At 46.5% G+C, this 14,581-nt stretch overlaps 1 protein-coding gene across 3 annotated transcripts in view; it reads right to left on the bottom strand.

Annotated features, from left to right (window-relative positions):
* Positions 1-6,860: 6,860 nt before the first annotated feature.
* The window catches only part of mllt3 (MLLT3 super elongation complex subunit), a 52,585-nt gene continuing 44,864 nt past the window's right edge, over positions 6,861-14,581 (bottom strand). For 2 of the 3 annotated variants that reach the window (XM_056442167.1, XM_056442166.1), the window contains 7 exons: positions 12,822-12,891; positions 12,582-12,635; positions 11,899-12,037; positions 11,329-11,425; positions 11,174-11,242; positions 10,275-10,346; positions 6,861-9,071 (listed from right to left, as the gene is read on the bottom strand). In XM_056442167.1, coding sequence (XP_056298142.1) covers positions 8,940-9,071; positions 10,275-10,346; positions 11,174-11,242; positions 11,329-11,425; positions 11,899-12,037; positions 12,582-12,635; positions 12,822-12,891 — 633 coding nt within the window. In that variant the 3' untranslated portion in view covers positions 6,861-8,939. The remainder of the gene's footprint in view (positions 9,072-10,274; positions 10,347-11,173; positions 11,243-11,328; positions 11,426-11,898; positions 12,038-12,581; positions 12,636-12,821; positions 12,892-14,581) is intronic. The other variant, XR_008835070.1, reaches the window with a different exon arrangement.

Raw genomic sequence — 14,581 nt, 5'->3', positions numbered from 1 at the left:
AACACTGAGGCGTAACACTGAGGCGTAACACTGAGGCGTAACACTGAGGCGTTACACTGAGGCGTAACACTGAGGCGTAACACTGAGGCGTAACACTGAGGCGTTACACTGAGGCGTTACACTGAGGCGTAACACTGAGGTAACACTGAGGCGTAACACTGAGGCGTAACACTGAGGCGTAACACTGAGGCGTTACACTGAGGCGTAACACTGAGGCGTTACACTGAGGCGTTACACTGAGGCGTTACACTGAGGCGTAACACTGAGGCGTTACACTGAGGCGTAACACTGAGGCGTTACACTGAGGCGTTACACTGAGGCGTAACACTGAGGCGTTACACTGAGGCGTAACACTGAGGCGTTACACTGAGGCGTTACTCGGGTCACCAGGTCTCACCATCTCCTCCCCTTTATACCTCAATAAAGTGCTTTTGATCATCTTGTTTCCATTTTGTCCGACTGCTGCTTTGTTTCAGTGATGTCGGCGTATTTAAAGCTGGACCCTTCGCTAAGTTCCACCCCTAGAACGCAGACTGAGCAGAAGTCCTAGCTTAGCATAAGCTAGCTCCAGCCACACTTGACTACATCGACTTCGCTGGCTTCAGATATTCTTTTGTTTTGTGGCTGTTTTTGTGGAGCTGGTCTTGGTTCAATGATGCTGGTTCTCCAAGGAGAGGCTGTGATAAACGTTTCTACATCAAAAACCAGGTGGCGCTAACATTAGCAGAGGCGGTTAGCACATCATGAAGTAGCGTTAGCTCAGTTAGCTACTGGGTGTGTACATGTTGCTTTCTAATGATTGTAAAAGTCAATAAATCGACGAGCTTTACGGGAACAATGTTCCTGTCATTGTGTTCTGTCTCTGCAGGTGAAGCATTAGCTTCCATCTTTATCTTTTTTAACTTGTTTTTACTGCTAAGTCTTGTTGCTGCTTAAGACCTTCCTCTTTGACAGAGCTTATAGTTAGGGCTGGATCAGGTTCACCTGGTCCAGCCCCTTGATATGCTGCTATAGGCTTATAGCTGCCGGGGGACGTTTTAGGATGCACTGAGCACCTCTCTCCTCTTTTCTCTCCTTAAGGATGAATTTTCATCTCTCAATCACACGTTACTAACTCTGCTTTCTCCCCGGAGTCCTTTTGACTTCACGTCTCATGGGGTCATCGGACCCTATGAGACGGCATAGATCCTATCTGCTGATGGATCATTGAGGTCTGGGTCGTGGAATTCCTGCTCCTGACTACGCCACTGTCCTGTTGAGACTCCGCCCACTGTTGAGACTCCGCCCACTCCTCCTCCCCACCGCCATCTGCCTGATGGATCGTGGAGGTCTCCATCGTGGAATATGCCTACTATGAACTATTCATACACTCTGTCATATTCATTGAATGTATTTAACTCTAAATCTGTCCTTCTGTACACATTACATCTATTGCATCTGTCCATCCTGGAGAGGGATCCTCCTCTGTTGCTCTCCTCCAGGTTTCTTCCCTTTTTTTCCCCCTGAAGGGTTATTTGGGAGTTTTTCCTGGTCCGATGTGAGGTTTTGGGGCAGGGATGTCTATGTGTACAGATTGTAAAGCACTCCGAGACAAATTTGTAATTTGTGAAATTGGGCTATACAAATAAACTGAATTGAATTGAATTAATATATCCTTCCCTCACTTAAAGTAGACCCTTGTGTCAGCTTCTCTTTTTTGTTTGTTCAAGGAGCCGTCAGCGTGGCTCCATGGTCAGCATAATGGCCACATCATAGAAATGAGTTGTAATAAATTGTAAACAATATCCCAATAATGAATACATTGCCGTGTTCTCTGACTGTCGGAGTGAACTATACAGCATACTGATGAAAGCGTGCTGGTCTTCAGACATCAGTGATGGAGCCGCCGCCCAGCAGCGGTTAGAGAACGCAGGCTGAGAGAAAAGGAGGCGGGAACTGAAGTGTTTTTTCCCTCCTTCTTCTCCTTGTTCAAGTTCACACTCGTGTCCATCTGGCAGGTGGTTGAGAGCAGCTGAATAGCGGCGCTCCAGACTCTCCTCCTCGCCATCACACATGGCTAACTCATCAGAGCAGACACCGCGACACTCGGCCTGTAATCCGTCAGATGAGACACAGACGCTTTCAGCACATTTGTCGACATTTTTCTTTCTTCCTCCATTTTCCTCTCGGGTTCTTTGGTGGCTTGGCATTGTCAGTTGGTGTGTGTGTGTGTGTGTGTGTGTGCGCTCACACAGACGGGGTGGGCCAGCAGGGGTCACGGTTCGCTGGCCCGCCTAGATCCATCAAGAGGAACAAAGCAGGGGGAGAAGGAGCCGTGCCAAGCCCCCCGAAATCAAAGACCAGGTTTTGGGATTGGGATTCGCTCCAAAGGGCTGGACCCATTTTGGTGGTGCAGGGGGTCCCGGTAGCCAGGGGGGAGGGGGCGGAGCAGAGTTAAAAACACTAATCAAATCCACCACGGCGTCTGAGGACCGGCCCGGTTCAGTGAGCCGGCTGAAGCCTCTGCATCCTTCCTCTTTGAAGTCCGCTCTGCTTTTGTTCTGTACATAACTTGATCTGATATTTGAAAGGCTAATTTGTATGCATTCTGGGGGGGGGGGGGGGCAGAACCACCAGCCACCCATAATTCCACAGGAGAGCCGACAGAGGAAGGTCAACACGATTTGTCCACAGGGGGAACCGGGGAACCACAGAACAACCCAGAAGCAGACGAGGGGTCCGGGGCCGAAGGCCCTCTGAGGACGGAGGCCCTCTGAGGACGGAGACCAGGAGCTCTGGTGGTCTTCATGTGAGAGAAAGCAACAGGCTGCAAAGGCAAATATGATGAAACACTTGAAAGGAGCAATAACAGCTCAGATTTACAGGAGCAGGGCCCCACATGGGAGACTTCAGAACCCGTATGGACTGAAATCAAATGTTTAGATCCACAAACACAAGAAGCTGCTTCTGATGAATTTCAATGAAAATGGAAATCATTTACTAGAAAGAATGAGAAATAATAGCAATAATCATCAAAGCTGACAAAAAAAGTTCAATGAACAGAATTCAGAGTATTAACAACAACAACAACAACAACAACAACAACCAGCTATAGTTTAACAGGCTGCTCTAATAAGTCTATTAGGTCAACTCCTTATTATCAGGCTGCTCTAATAAGTCTCTTAGGTCCCTCCAGTTGATCCAGAATGCTGCAGCTCGTGTTCTCACTAAAACTAAGAAAAGAGATCACATCACTCCTGCACTAGCTGCTCTGCACTGGCTCCCAGTAAAATCAAGAATCACTTTTAAAATTCTTCTCTTAACCTACAAAGTCTTGATTGGTGATGCTCCATCATATCTTAAGGAGCTTGTAGTACCATATTGCCCCACTAGAGAGCTGCGCTCACTAAATGCGGGACTACTTGTAGTTCCTAGAGTCTTAAAAAGTAGAATGGGAGCCAGAGCCTTTAGTTATCAAGCTCCTCTTTTATGGAACCAGCTTCCACCTTCAGTCCGGGAGGCAGACACAGTCACCTCGTTTAAGAGTAGACTTAAGACCTTCCTCTTTGACAGAGCTTATAGTTAGGGCTGAATCAGGTTCACCTGGTCCAGCCCCTGGGCTTCTTCAGGAGAGGTTTAATGACAGCTACTTTGAAGGAATGTGGTATGTGGCCTGTTAACAAAGACACATTGAAAATATATAATAGAGAGCCGCCAATTAAAGGCAAAACGTCTTTAAGCATCCTCGTCGGGATGGGGTCCAAGAGACAGGTAGACGTGTTAGAAGTAGAAACCGTTGACGATAATTGTTCACGGTTGATGGGAGAAAAGCCATCTAAATATACACCAGGGCATACAGATTGGCACTGGTTAAGGGCAAGAGAATATTAATCTTGTCCCTCATAGTTAAAATCTTTTCATTAAAGAAGTTCATAAAGTCATTACCACTGAGGTTTATAGGAATACTCAGCTCCACAGAGCTGTGACTCTCGAGGAGGAGGTGGAGTAGCAGCCATCTTTGACTCGAGCCTATTCATAAATCCTAAACCTAAATTAAACTACAACTCATTTGAAAGCCTTGTTCTTAGTCTTTCACATCCAACCTGGAAAACACTACAGCCAATTCTATTTGTGATTCTGTACCGGCCACCAGGTCCATATTCAGAGTTTATATCTGAATTTTCAGAATTTATATCAAGTCTGGTTCTTAAAACTGATAAAGTTATTATTGTAGGAGATTTTAATATTCATGTGGATGTTGATAATGATTGCCTTAGTGCTGCATTCATCTCCTTGTTGGACTCGATTGGCTTCTGTCAGAGAGTACAGAAACCCACTCACAGCTTTGGCCACACGCTTGATCTTGTTCTTATGGCGTTGACATTGAGCATTTGAAGGTCTTCCCACAGAATCCTCTTCTGTCAGACCACAACCTCATAACTTTTGAGTTTATACTATCGGAGTGTACACCGTTAGTCAAAAGTTTCTACACCAGATGTCTAACTGACAGTGCTGTAGCTAAATTTAAAGAAGCGATTCCTTCTGTATTTGATTCGATACCACGTCTCAATATAACAGAGGACTCCTGGTCTAACTTTAGTCCGTCCCAGATTGATCATCTTGTTGACAGTGCCACAGGCTCTCTGAGAATGACACTGGACTCGATAGCCCCTCTGAAGAAGAAGACAGTGAGGAAGAGGAGGTTTGCTCCTGGTATAACCTCAGACCCGCAAACTGAAGCAAACGTCACGAAAGCTTGAACGCATATGGCGTTCAACTAATCTGGAAGAATCCCGCTTAGTTTGGCGAGATAGTCTTAAAACATATAAGAAGGCCCTCCGTCATGCCAGAGCAGCCTATTACTCATCAGTAATAGAGAAAAATAAGAACAACCCCAGGTTTCTCTTCAGCACTGTAGCCAGGCTGACAGAGAGTCACAGCTCTGTGGAGCCGAGCATTCCTATATACCTCAGTGGTAATGACTTTATGAACTTCTTTAATGAAAAGATTTTAACTATTAGGGACAAGATTAATATTCTCTTGCCCATAACCAGTGCCAATCTGTCCTCAAGTGGAATGGCCTTGGAAACCGCTGTATGCCCTGGTGTATATTTGGAGGGCTTTTCTCCCATCAACCGTGACGAATTATCTTCAACGGTTTCTACTTCTAACACGTCTACCTGTCTCTTGGACCCCATCCCGACGAGGCTGCTTAAAGACGTTTTGCCTTTAATTGGCAGCTCTCTATTAGATATTATCAATGTGTCTCTGCTAACAGGCCACGTACCACACTCCTTCAAGGTGGCTGTTATTAAACCTCTCCTGAAGAAGCCCACTCTGGATCCAGAGGTGTTGGCTAACTACAGACCGATCTCTAACCTCCCTTCCTCTCCAAGATCCTTGAGAAAGTGGTCGCAAATCAGTTGTGCGACTTTCTACATCATAATAGTTTATTTGAGAAATTTCAATCAGGATTTAGAAAACACCACAGCACCGAGACGGCACTGGTGAAAATTACAAATGACCTCTTAATGGCAGCAGATAAAGGACTCCTCTCTGTCCTGGTCTTGTTAGACCTTAGTGCTGCATTCGACACCATTGACCATGACATCCTGTTACAGAGACTGGAGCAGTCGATTGGCATTTCAGGCACGGCACTAATTTGGTTTAAATCCTATTTATCAGATCTATCTCAGTTTGTATTTGTAAACGATGACGCCTCGATAACCACCAACGTTAATCACGGAGTTCCACAAGGTTCTGTGCTTGGACCAATTTTATTTACCTATACATGCTGCCTTTGGGCAATATTATCAGGAAACACTCCATAAACTTTCATTGTTATGCAGATGATACTCAACTATATTTATCGATAAAACCAGAGGAGAGCAACCAACTCGGTAAAATTCAAGCATGTCTTAAAGACATAAAAACATGGATGACCTGCAACTTCTTGATGTTAAACTCAGACAAAACCGAAGTAATTTTAATCTGAGCACCTCAGAGATCAATTATCTGGTGATGTGGTTTCTGTAGACGGCATTGCCCTGGCATCCAACACCACTGTAAAGAATCTTGGCGTTATCTTTGATCGGGACTTGTCCTTTAACTCCCACGTAAAGAACATCTCAAGGACTGCATTCTTTCATCTACGTAATATTTCAAAAATCAGGCACATCTTGTCTCAAAAAGATGCAGAAAAATTGGTTCACGCGTTCGTTACTTCGAGACTGGATTACTGCAACTCCTTATTATCAGGCTGCTCTAATAAATCTCTATAGTCAACTCCTTATTATCAGACTGCTCTATAAGTCTCTGAGGTCAACTCCTTATTATCAGGCTGCTCTATAAGTCTCTTAGGCCCCTCCAGTTGATCCAGAATGCTGCAGCTCGTGTTCTCACTAAAACTAAGAAAAGAGATCACATCACTCCTGCACTAGCTGCTCTGCACTGGCTCCCAGTAAAATCAAGAATCACTTTTAAAATTCTTCTCTTAACCTACAAAGCCTTGATTGGTGATGCTCCATCATATCTTAAGGAGCTTGTAGTACCATATTGCCCCACTAGAGAGCTACGCTCACTAAATGCGGGACTACTTGTAGTTCCTAGAGTCTTAAAAAGTAGAATGGGAGCCAGAGCCTTTAGTTATCAAGCTCCTCTTTTATGGAACCAGCTTCCAATTTCAGTCCGGGAGGGTTTCTCCAGAAAGAGTTTTAGACCTTCCATGAGTAAAGTCTCTACAGGTCTGGAGGATGCTCAGTAAAGGTGTGAGCGACCAACACTGCTGTCATGTGACTGAACACAAGCTCTGATCTATAATGTACCCTGAACAAAACAGATGAATTAAAGAAACACAGGATTAAAGCTCACCCACAAGTTGCTCATCTTTATATCATAAAGAATGTTTATTGTATGTCCTCAAAATACACAAGAAACCATAAGACAGAGCGCAGGGTGAGAAGAACCCTGTGGCCTCGGCAACCAATCAAACGAAGGCATTCTCCTTGGAGAAGTGGATGCTGAGCTTTGATTGAGCAAACAGCCACAAAATAAACAAAAGATCGCTGTTGTTCTTTCCTACGCGCGTCACAGTACCCGTCAGCCACTGGCCGTCTCTCTTGTTGACATGTACCAGAAATAATTCACACATTTCAGAAATGCAGAACACAGGAGTCACATGGAATATTGACAATGACAATATTTTGTAGAATGTAGATAAACATCAGTGATCTGGTCACGGTTCTGGCACAGAGTCACAATATGGGAAAAACAAACTGCCAAATGTTGTTGCACCTGTATGAACTGATGTGGCGGCTCCAATCCTCACAGCTGGAAAGACACTTCCTGTGATGGAAACCTTTCTGCCTGTGGAAGTGCAGATGTTTGCATTAGTCCGGTGAGCGCACAACCAACCAGCATGTTCAAGAGCTTACAACCAACATGTGTAGAACCTTACGTCTTGTGATGCTCCCTTTAAACGTTCCTGTGGGTCAGATCCATCTGTGTTTGATATCCTGACAGCCATTTAAGCACTCGCCGAAGATTTGACCTCTTTAGCTCTAAATCCGATGTATGAACACTTCAGCATGCGACGACCGGTCTGAAACAACACTGTGCTCAGCGAGGCGGCGTGGAAGGGAACCGACAGCAGAGAGCGCCAGACTGATACAGGAACACCTGCTGGACCTTTATTTAACGTTGGCTCTGGTTTGTAGTAAGAATCAAACCTACATGTGTGTGAGTGTGTGTGTGTACACTTCAACCTCCGGAAGTCCATTCAAAGCTCCATTCTCTCTCCTGACCACCAGGGGGCGACTCCTCTGGTTGTATAGAAGTCTATATAATGACTACTTCTCTCTTGATGTATTCCCTCAGTAAACATTGTAAACATGAGTTTATGTCTGTCTCTAGTTTCAAGTCTTCTTCTATACAGCATGATGTCATCATTTAGTACATGATGGTCCTTTAGAGTCACACAGACCATAACGCAGGGGACGCTTTAGGGGCGGGGCTACAGGGTGATTGACAGGTTGCTAGCAGAGCAGTAGATGTCTCTATGTCACTCCTCCACGTTCTAAATATGAGAACTTCAGTTCAGGAGTTGCAAGATAACCATGACGACAGCCGTAATCCAAGATGGCGACGGCCACACTAAGTTTGCATCTGGGAGATTTTCAGACAATTTATTAGTAAGTAACTAGATAAGAGTTCAACCAGTCAGAACAAAAAACACACGCTTTGTCTTCATCATGTGGACTACTGAACTTAAACCGGGCCCAGACCACGCCCCGTACTATAACATTAAGATCAAATAAAGCTCGTCGTTATCCAAACCACTCCACTGGCGAGGAGGCCTTCTGCCAGGCGCCCGCTCCAATATTCCCGATTTATTTTTGGGGAATATAAAGTGACCAGCGGCCTCTTCACAGCTGCTGCTGCTGACTCAGAGGTGATGTCACATTGAAATTCACGTCAAATCGGGCGTCCTCAGCAATGCCTGACCAAAGACCATCCTGCAGGGAGGTCTCACTCTGCCGTTTTCCCATTTGTGTTTTTTTTGCCTTTTCAAACACACACACACACACACGCACACACACACACAATAAATAAGACGTACAACGTTGTAAAGGAACCGTGCATTTGAACAAAAGGAACATACATGGAACAATAAGCACATCATTAAGAGCAACCACTTCCTTTCTCTTTTCTCTAAGAAGTCAAGTGACGGTTGAAGGCCTTCTGGGTGATCTCCTGATCCACAGGGCTCGTGACCCACAACCCCTGGCTCTGGGTCCTGCAGCGGGTCCTCCTCCTCGCTCAGAGGGCCCGGTCCGACAGGCGGGCCGGACACACGGCACACCGGACCGGCCGCGGTGGGGCGTCTGCATCCAGAGTTCAATCAAGGAAAATCTAAAAAGTCTACATGGAGACCGAGATCCAGCAGCCGGCTGCTCAGAGCCTCAGGACAGGCCCGAGGTGTCCAGGTAGCTCTGCAGCTTTCTCACTGTGCTTCTGTCCAGGGAGCAAAGGTCAAAGTCAAAAGTCGTGTTTGTGATGTGGAAGTGTCCGGTCTCTTCAATGAGGTTCACGATCTGGAGAACAGAGAGCACAGAGTGGGGACGGGTCTTTAAAGAGAACTCAGATCGGAGCTCAGTGAGCCTCCAGAACAATTATTATCCAAAGATAATTTACAATTCATCTTCACAGAAACACACGACTCCAGCAGCAGAGAGGCAGCACGAGGCAGGGGGGGGGGGCGCTCTGCTGTCTTAAAGGGACACGCCACGCTCATCATCGGCCTAATACACACAGCTTAGGTTTCTACTAGAACATGTTTACATGCTGTGATGGTCCTGTCTCTTTAAGAACATCTCCCTCTACGTAGAGACATGGAGCGCCTTGGTAAAGGTGGTTAGAGAGAGCCATATGCAGATCAGCAGAGCATCCGAGTTCACACCAACAGAAACAACCTCGCAGGACTTTCTCAGAACAACGCTCAGAGCCGTCTGGACTCTGCTTGTGGTCCGGTGGGAGAACCTGAGGGACATTCCAGGACCCGCTCTGCAGGCGGAGGTACAGTCACCTCTCTCCTCCTGCTTCACTCACTTCACCCGGAAGCACCTGGGCTGGATCAGCTTGATTACTGCTCAGCCCCCCTAACACCGCCACGCGATCGGCCTCCAGAGTCCCGCTCAGCTGCAGAGGCCAACCAAATTATTCATTGCTGCCAGATGAAGAAGCAGATTACAGAGCACGAGTAACGGATCCTCCTCTAATCCAATAGACTCTTTTTATCTGGAGCTTGGCAGACGGTGTTGTGTAACACATACTTTACATTCCGCTGAGAGGGATTGACTCCGCATGGCTCTCAACATGGCTAAAGCTAGCGGTGCTTACCACCCGCTCCGGTAGACTTCACTCCATTATATAACAGTTAAGACAACAGTTCTATTAATGCTGTGAATCTGTAAATGCAGTCGTTTCTGATCATGTCATTTATTTCCTCTCCCTTCATCCCATTGGCTACTAGCCACACACAACACACATGTGTTCAATCATCACCTGTACATAGCCACCATTACTGCCACCAGTATAACGTCTGTAGGGCCTCAAGTGATGTCACTTGAGGCAATTTCATACGACACATTTAAAGTTGTCTTAATCAAAACAAGAACAAGAGGAGCGTTGGATCCTGGGAGTGCAGGAGGTGTTTCCTCCTCCTCTAACACCGTCAGTGTTCCAGTGACACTGATGGAAACAGGTGGAGCGGCTCCTCCACAGCGCCGCATACACACCTGTTGGAGGATGTGACCTTCTCTGAGGGTCATCAGCCGTTTGTGCAGCTCCACCAGCTCGTCCAGGTACGCCTGCAAGCACACAGCAACACCACCTGTCACTCACACCTGACTCCTCCCACTTTCTCTTTGCACCTGACATCATGAAATATAAACCTCTTCTCTTAAAAAAACCATCAAATAAGTTATTAATGGACTTATCGACACACGTGCAACTATAAAACACTGGACACATTTGAAGGAGAGAACAAGTAAATAAGAGTATCCATCCAACCGGACGGATGATTTGATTTCATGACATGTTATTGAACATGTTGCCTAATGGAGTTCCAGGACTTTAAACCACATTTCCATGACCAAAATGTTGTGAAATCTTGGTGTGTACATGAGACAATAGTTTGATTAAAATAATAAATACTTATATAAATGTTTATTCTTTTAATCAAATGCGTAAATGAACAAATGAATATAAGACATTTCCATGACTTTTCCAAAACTTTTGGACATCAAGATTGTTTTCCAGGACTTTTTTCGAGGACTGGAAATAACCATTTTGAAATTCCATGACTTTTCCAGGTTTTCCATGACTGTACGAACCCTGCAGGTCATTAAGAACACATCAGTATTTACAAAGGTGGCCTAACGGGGGTCGGGGTGGAGCCACTGAGCTGTTTGCTGCTGCAGCGCTGACCCTGCTGGGGTCTGACCTGGAGTCAGCAGCGTGTCTCCTGGTCTTCTCTTCTATTGGCTCACATGTTCTTGGTCAGCTGGCTACGAGTTCTCTGATAACTGGTCGCCATGATGCATCTCTAGCCTCATCCTCCTGACACGTTGACCCCTTGGACAGAGTCTGGATGGAGTCCCACACGGTGTGCATCTCTAGGGAGGAGCCGCTGTACCTTGTCACAGTCCAGGTTTCTGCTCTTGTCCTGCTTGCTCTGCTTGGTGGGACTCTTCACCTCCAGTATCTGACACAGGAAACAGGAAACAGTCACTCTGGAGGACCAGGAGCTACACGCTTGTGGCGGGTTAGATGACACACACCACATGTTACCTGGTTAGCGGTGGTCTTTAGCATGGGCGGGGCTTCATTGCGAGATGGGGGGGAGGGCGAGGAGCTGTCACTCTCACTGCCGTCACTCAAACTGACCCTGGGGGGAACAGAAGAAGTGTTACCCGTGTTCAGTGAAGCCCAACGTCTCTGTCAGCTCGGCTTTGGTCTCCTCCACGTCGCTCTCGCTGCTCCACTGTGTTCAACCACGAGTCATTCAGTGTGGAGAGCTGCAGGTCAGTGAGGACTAGGAGCACGACACCCTCCTACAGTCATGGAGTGTGGATTCAACCCTATGGATGAGTGCAGCTTTAAGACACCAGAAGGGAAGCCCTCTTAAAGGAGCGGATGCTGAGCCTCGGCGTGAGCGCAGGGCGCTTCATAGCAGCCGATGTACGTCTATGTACCAACGCAGCCGCACTGCACAGGCCTCACAGCGCTCAGAGCCTCTGAGGAACTGCTTTTTGACCTCCGTCAAGACGTGACACGATCACTAACCTGCTCCCCATCACACAACCCGACAACCACTGCTCCCGTTAGTCCCGCCGTGTGGCGCGCTCCAGGCTCACTGACCTGCGCTGGTGGTGCGTGAGGTGTGTGTGCGCCGGCCGCTCCGCGTCAGAGTCCATGTCGTGGTCGCCGCCGTCCTCCGAGTCGTCGTCGTTGTCGTCCGAGTGCAGGTCCTGCATCACCGACTGCAGCGGGCCCAGAACTGAGAGACAGAGGCCCGTCGTTAGTGGGGCGAGGCCGCTGGAGGAGAGTGGGCCGGGCTGGGGGGACTGGGGGACTGGTCCGAGTAGGCTGACGGACACTTTTACTCTTTAAAGGACTTTGAAGGCTTTTTCTTCGATAGCTTTCTTATTGTCAGCAAGACCCAAAGCACAGCCGTGTTGCTCCGCCTCTCTGACTCTACCCCGTCACCGCCTCTCAGCTCGTAGATCAGCGCTTCCTGCTTAAGAAATCTTTAAAAATGTCCGACACATGAAAAGCAAACACATTCCTGTTCACTTGGTGCTCTGGAGAGCATTTCTTGCAGAAGGAGAGTGCATGTGGGCGTCAGAGGGAACCAGTGTGGCCATGACATCAGAGTGCAGGAGGAGGAGTGATGGGTGGATCACATCCACGATACCTAACACAGATCCCTCACTGACTGCAGAGATGAAGAGTTGACGAGCTGGAAAAGAGATTCTCCATGCTGATGTAAAAGGTGTGTGTGTGTGTGTGTGTGTGTGTGTGTGTGTGTGGCTCACAGTTACCTGTGTGGGTGGTGGCAGGAATAGCCAACCTTTTCCTGATGATGAAGTCCACCACTGCATCCAGAGAGAATGACACACACACACACACACAGAAGCAGAGGTCACCCTCAGGTCAAGAACAAGAACAGGTCCCACCTTCTAGACTCACCGGACCCTCCGAGAGGATTTCTAGAGCAACGGAACGTCTACACAGACCGTTATGGACCGAAGGAGACAAGAACTCAGAGATCCAATAACTACCTTGCCGTTTGTGGTGTGAGGGAGCAAAGCCTGAGCTGGAGCTGGAACTGGCCGGACTGGGCTGCTCGGACTGGGAGAGAGAAGAGAAAACAAAATGTCATCAGTGAACTTGGAAAAAAGGTTTTGAACAACAGCATCCAGTCATTTGGCAGACATTTGCAATGTTTCATATCCATTAAGAAACGTTCCAGGTCCTGAACCATCGTTCTCATGTCTGATCAGTGAGCCACTGAATCCCATTCAGCTGAGGCCTACAGTGGAGGAGCAGGAGGAGACCAGACCGGCACATGCAGCTACTGCACACATCAAGGTACTTGGCCTTATTGGGGGGGTCGGGGAGGAGGAGCTCCAGGAACAACAACCCCCCCACACTGCAACAATGGCCTTCGTGTTGTCTGAGTTCAGGCTGAGCTGGAGCTCACGGCTGGAGGTCGCTGGAGATTATTGAAGGTCGCTGGAAGTCGTTGGAGGTCATTAGAGACCATTGAAGGTTGCTGGAAGTCGTTGGGGGTCGCTGGAGGTCATTTGAGGTCCCAACACATTTCTGACTGCTTGTGATCTGGTTCAGTTTAGTAAATGTTTGGTTCTATTAATATTTACCAAGTTTTTATGACAGTATATATACACTAATATACAGCTGTTCCTTTTTCGTCATCTGTCATGATACATGTGTTGAGTATGATATGGAGTATGAATAACATTAAATAAAGAGTGAGGCTTGCTCCTGCACCAGCAGCCAGGACTCATGAGTGTTACTGCAGCACAATGCACCATTCTTATCTTCCACGAGATATATTACACATAATTCAGAAATAAGTTAGAACTGATGGCAATAAACTTAAAAACTTAAACATAATAAAATATGTTGGGCCATTCAAGCTGCCGATACCCATGTAACTTATCTCTCCGATTAGCACACGTGTTCTAATCTGCTCCAACAGTGGGAAGCAGCCAGAAACACACAATGCAGACGACATTCCTGAGCAGCTACAGACAGTGGTGCATTTCATTTGGTCAATGAGAATTTAGTTTTATTCTTTTGATGCACATTAAAAACACAAAGTGTGGCTGTTTGAATGAGCTGTGAAGCCGTGTGGCCTCATCCCTCTGAGACTGCGCTGCTCTCTTCAGACAGAGCTCCAGCTCAGGAACAAAGAGCTCACACGACCACCAAGTCACATTGATTCACTCGTGAATACAATTCAACATCATATTCTCTTTCTTTAAATAAAGTAGATTAAGAAGGATTTTCCTAAAAAATAATGCCAAGACTGATACGAAAAAATATTTCCCTTCAAGCTTTACTCCTGATGCACTAAACTAAATAATATGGAACATATATTTCGTCACGACTACGTAGGTCATTTCATATCCAGATCCAATAGTTTATATGAAATAGTAAAGCCTATTTAGTTTAATCCCGAGGGAATTAATTACTTGACAAACGCAAAGAACTGACGTGGTTATCCTTTAGTTCCCGGCTTCAGTGCAAAATGAAAGAAAGCATAAATAATTCATATGTTTACATGCATGCACACACATGCAGATTGAGAGTTTGATTCAGAAATCTGAGTTTATGTTTATAAATATCTCAGTAATTTGATGTGATTACATTGAAAGCCAATGCATGACATTGAATTGTGGCCACGCCCTCGTAGTGCATGACGGTCAACAGAATATTGAACAGTATTTCTGTATTTGCTGTTCTAAAGGCTTCGTGTGCGTTGTTTTGTTTACTCTGTTGTTCCTCCGTGAGGAAG

This window comes from Pseudoliparis swirei, chromosome 21, assembly GCF_029220125.1.
Source record: "Pseudoliparis swirei isolate HS2019 ecotype Mariana Trench chromosome 21, NWPU_hadal_v1, whole genome shotgun sequence".
NCBI classification, from domain to species: Eukaryota; Metazoa; Chordata; class Actinopteri; order Perciformes; family Liparidae; genus Pseudoliparis; species Pseudoliparis swirei.
This window is presented reverse-complemented; position numbering and strand designations above follow the sequence as displayed.